This window comes from Tachysurus fulvidraco, chromosome 8, assembly GCF_022655615.1.
Source record: "Tachysurus fulvidraco isolate hzauxx_2018 chromosome 8, HZAU_PFXX_2.0, whole genome shotgun sequence".
NCBI lineage: Eukaryota > Metazoa > Chordata > Actinopteri > Siluriformes > Bagridae > Tachysurus > Tachysurus fulvidraco.
The window spans coordinates 294,933-300,000 of record NC_062525.1 but is presented as its reverse complement, the minus strand read 5'-3'; the positions used below and the strand labels follow the sequence as shown (position 1 = coordinate 300,000).

Below are 5,068 nucleotides of genomic sequence, written 5' to 3'. Positions count from 1 at the left end.
AAAAAAACAACAGAATTGCCGTTTGGACGGAAAAGGATATATACCATGACATTCATTGTAAATGTTTGACAGAAGTACTGTGTTTGCAATCGATAATAGACACCTCTTTCATAATGGACATCTCCCAACTGAGCTCCATATCATCTCTTTTTATTCATCATTATGTAAAAAGTACATCTCATCCACAGAACTGGGAACAATCCTGTACCTGCAAATGAAAGGTATCACATGTTGCCATTGTCAAAAATGGCACATTTGTCCTTATGGTGGAACTATTTCGCATCACCAGATGTGGCCTGACACACTTTGGGCTCATTGTAAACAGGGCAACCTACATGATGCTTGGATGGCCTTTAAATCAAACATATTATTGTATCTTGTTATCATGTGTCTCTGGGCTGCACATAAAGCACTTTTTTACACAATTATTTGTCATCATATAAATACATGCTAAACCAGTAAAACATTTTTTCTCCCCAGTGTGATTTACTGTGTATGTAGGAAATAAGCCTATTTGGTAAATTTGGTAATGTAGAGATGACTGTTTAAATATGTTGTCTAAAGAGTACTGGTGAATGCAGGAACTGCAGTGCAGTTGTCAAAACTCAGTAATTCTATTGTGTAGACAAAATTTGTGTGTGTTATCTGCAGTAAAGACCCGATTTGTTTGAAAACAAGAGAGAAACCTGTGCTTTTTATTTGTAAAAAGCAGAACACCTTCTAATGTACAGTGCTGTATGTTAGAACAGATTTCCAAACACTGGCAAAATTTAGAATTAACATGAGCTGACATTACCCCAGGGTCTTTTAAATTGTTAAATTGTCCCAAAAAGTATGCTCCTAAACTGCTAACAGAAATGATGGCTTATATAAAAGTTTTAAAACATTTAAAATATTGGTACATGTATCTAAATAAAAATGAAAATGTATCCACATGCATTTCTAACATACATTGTGTAAAAGGCTTATAATTGTTTTTTTGGTTAAATGGACCTTAAAGTATACTAACAAAATGTTCAGCCACTCAATATGTTTCTACAGACAGTTTAAGTCTGGTAACAACAACAACTGCATATGAAACGTTGCAAAACGTTGCCATTGTCAAAATGGCAAAATTCGTCCTCATGGTGGAACTATTCAGCATGACCAAATGTGATTTGACAAACTTTGGGCCCACTGCAAACAGGGCAACATAAATGGCATTTAAATGGTCCTGTATCATTATCAATAAATCAAACTGATTATTGAATCTTGTTATCATGTGTAAATGTTTCTATGGGCTGGATATATTCAGAGTCCATCAACAAAATGCTCATCAGCCAGTAAACTTGTTTCCACAGTAAGTTTGGTAATGACATTTTGTATAAAACTGAAACTGAAAAACAAAATAAAAAATAAATCACCCTGCACTCATAATGCACCACCTGAGTCAATTACTTCCCCTATGTGCTCTGTCTTACATTCACACACTATCTAAAGGTAAACAGATGGCACTGATAAGGCTACTGTATACCTGGGCAAAAGGGAAGAGTGTGTACATGTGAGTGAGTGAGACACTTCTATGCAATGTCCATTGCATAGAAGTTGCTAGACAGTATAGCCTCCATTTCAGCTCGGAGGTCAGGATAGCTGTTGTAAGTTGATGGCAGCTCTAAAGTTGGGCCACAAGTATGTGCAATAGGCCGCCTTGATAAACCTTCCAAAGGGGTGAATATGACTTGAATGTCTTTAACGCAGATGACATCAGACCCTGTCATGAATCTCAACATCTTCCGGAGGCCTATCTCATCCAATCCCCTGATGTACTGATGTAAAAATTGCAAACTTTGGTTCTCTGCTGGAGTAGCTGGAGAGGCCGTGATCAACTTTAAAACCTTCCGGATTGATGGTTTAAGATTCTCATACATCTTCTGCATATCCAGCACACTGGGGAAGAACTCCCTGAGAGTTGGTCCTGCGACTGCTGCAGTGTTATCCAGTGCATATTTTGGTTGCTGGATTATTTGCTTGTGGGCCACTTGGAGAAGCACAGCTTTCAAGTTCTCTTGTGTTGGTACTGTTCTTACTCCCATGCGATCCATAAGATCAAGAAGCTCATCTTTATCATCAGCATCAAGGGTGTCTTGCAAAGCAGTGGACAAGAGATCGCGCTCAGACTGACTAAGATACAACATTAGTGAGTCAAACAATAAATCAGGTGAGACAGTGTGTTCACCAAATGTGATTGCTGCTGTAAAGGCTTGAGCCAGCCGAGAAGGAAAATATCCATGTTCCTTTAATCCCTTGACCATTATCCTACCAACAGATTTCCACTCTTCTTCTTGCCATTTTGGGGATAGTGATGGTACTCTCACATCTGCACCCTCTGCTGCACAGTCTAAAAACTCTGTCCAGAAGGCAGCATATACATCCCTGGACACGCCATCAGCATCTGCCCCCATTTCATGAATGAAGCTCTATTTCACAGAGTAGGACATAATCACTTCATCCTTGAATTGGGTAATCAGTTCCTCCAAGAGATTGACTCTGTGGAGTTTCACCGTCACATGCAAAGGTTCATAAGTAGGACTTAAGGGGCCAGCAGGCACTGTGTCAGAATGGACAGGAGTTGAGCTGTAGGTGTTGATGTGTATCTGTGCCTCTTCTATAGGCTCATGTAAGATTGTGTCATCAAGATCTTCTAAAAACGGTCCACCTTGCAAAGGGCCAAAAATGACCTCTGATGTATCACACAAAGATGTAAGATCAACAATCTCTACAGCAGTAGAGACAACATCTTCTACAGTATGTGTCTGCTGTTCACTGTCATGTGTTTTTTGTGTCAGCTGCTCATTATCTTCTGTTGTGTTTTTCTGTCACTCATTTAGCCTGGCTGCATCTGTCTGTTCATCAGTTCCTTCTGTCATCTCTGTGAACACTTCATCTTCATTTGTCTGGTGCTCTGTGAACAAGTAAAATCTTAAAATCCCCAATTTATGTGTCTCATAGAGCTCTCCCACACTAACACCCACATCAAGGTATGCTTCCTGAAAGTCAACAATATTGTGACTAAACTCTTCCCACTTTCCCTTTCTCGATTTCTCATTGGGGAAAAATAGCTTTTTAGCTTGTGATAGAATCTCTGTTTTTGTGGCTTTCTTGGAAATATCAAGAACTCTGGTTCCTCCACCATTGCGTTTTCTCACTTGTTTCTTGTCGTGTATCCATCCTAGTTCTATTTTCCTTGTCATCTTCACGGCCCTTTTGTTATTTCTCAGATGTATCTTTGTTGGCTGCATAGAATGCTCCTCCTCAAAATCTTGATCTGTGTCTTTATTGCTTGTCAATGTGCCCAAATTTCTTCTAAGTTTTTCAAATAAGGACTGTCTTTTTAGATCATCACCACCCTTTCTCTGTTTTTCCATACAGAAACGCCTTGTAGCAATCCTATCACCATATGCTGGAATGTAAGCAGTCATAGTGGCATCATCTATTTCTCCAACTACCGAGCTGTCAATCTGTAATAAAAACAAAACAATACAGTAAGATATATTGGTTATCTTAAATCTAAGAGATGGCTATTTTTCCATATGAGTGAAAATTAATTTCTTAGCAGTAGCTACAAATCAGCAATTTATTTCTATTTTTCTTCACTTGCTTGTTTCTCTTTTCGCATGGGAATAAAAAGGAGCTAAAATATTAAGTAATTTAACACAAAAACAGCTGTCTAAAAAATGGTTGTAACCATAACAATGAAGTTTGAGTGACATAATGATGCTGAAAATAAAGTGTATTAACAGTGAAAATCCTTGACATCAAAGTTAGTCAGGGGACTGATTACTTTCATGTATTCCTCTTTAATTACATAACTATTTGCCTCAATTACAAGAAAAGCACATTGACAGAAGCAGGATGTTGTTCACCTCTGGAACACACACAGAATTCGCCCATCCACAAATGCTGTGTCTCCCTTATATTACTGCTTTTATGTACTCCATAATATTGCTATTCCATATTGATTCCATACTTCAGCTCCCAACCAAGGCCTGTGCTGGCATCTAAACATTACTCCATCCTTTTAAAACAATATCAAATCACAACATAATGGACAGCAGTAATTGTAAGGGCACGATATTTATTTTGTGCATTTATTTATAATTTCAAACATACAAGTCAGCACTTTGCCTGAATGTATAATGGTGATGCTACAGCACAACTACTGTTACTTGTTTATGTAGGGTAGAGACCAAAATATAGTGTGAATTGATTCCTAAAGATACCTATAAACCTTATTTTACAGGACTAGAATAGGGAAGAAATGAATACATTGTTGGGAGAGACAGGTGTGCTCGGCATAAAAAAGAAATCAGAAGCACTGGCACTAAATGTGATAGGGTTATGATTACTTGTATAATCTGCAGATTCAGTAAAATGTAAAACAATTAAAATTAATATATCGCAGGAATGAATGTGCTGTCACCTACATGATCTTGCTGCATTTTCTGAATATTTTTCTCAGGAATCCCTCGGCTCTGAAGAAACATCCACAGACCATCATCTTGTGGGAGAGGGGTATTTGAAGACGTAGAAAGACGTAGAAAGAGGCAGCATTTATGTAAATATGTGTTGCACCATAAATATAAACAGATTTAGGACTGTACCCTCAAAAGTATAATTGCTTTAAATATCTCAAAAATGTATTTTGGCCAAGAGTGTGATAACCTTGCTAAAAATTGATGTTTCATGCATCAGCTGTATAGGTAGGCAACTATAGGCCTTTCTTATCACTTCTTATCACTAAGACAACTGTCTTAAGCATTTGAATGTGCCCATCTTAAACAGTAACATTACTCAAAACGTAGAGAAGGCTAGACTCAAGAAGGTCAATAGTGTTGAGACACAGGCTATATGTACTCATTTATCCGTGATCACTGCACAATCTAGTTTCTGAAAAATATATAACTTGTTTCGGAAAGCTTCAAAAAGCTAGCTTTGTTACTAAATTATTAAATGCATCAAGTACACAGTTTAGAAACATATCAACAAATAAAACAATTACAGGACACATATGCATAGTGACAAACCAAAA

The 5,068-nt window shown here is 37.6% G+C and overlaps 1 protein-coding gene across 1 annotated transcript; it reads right to left on the bottom strand.

Moving 5' to 3' along the window:
- Window positions 1-2,464: 2,464 nt before the first annotated feature.
- On the bottom strand, window positions 2,465-4,561 carry LOC113650715. Its single transcript, XM_027159195.2, has 2 exons — window positions 4,464-4,561; window positions 2,465-3,497 (listed from the first exon to the last, which is right to left on the bottom strand). Exons 1-2 carry the CDS (start codon window positions 4,521-4,523, stop codon window positions 2,856-2,858), a joined length of 702 nt encoding a protein of 233 aa, XP_027014996.2. The 5' UTR covers window positions 4,524-4,561; the 3' UTR covers window positions 2,465-2,855.
- Window positions 4,562-5,068: the final 507 nt, after the last annotated feature.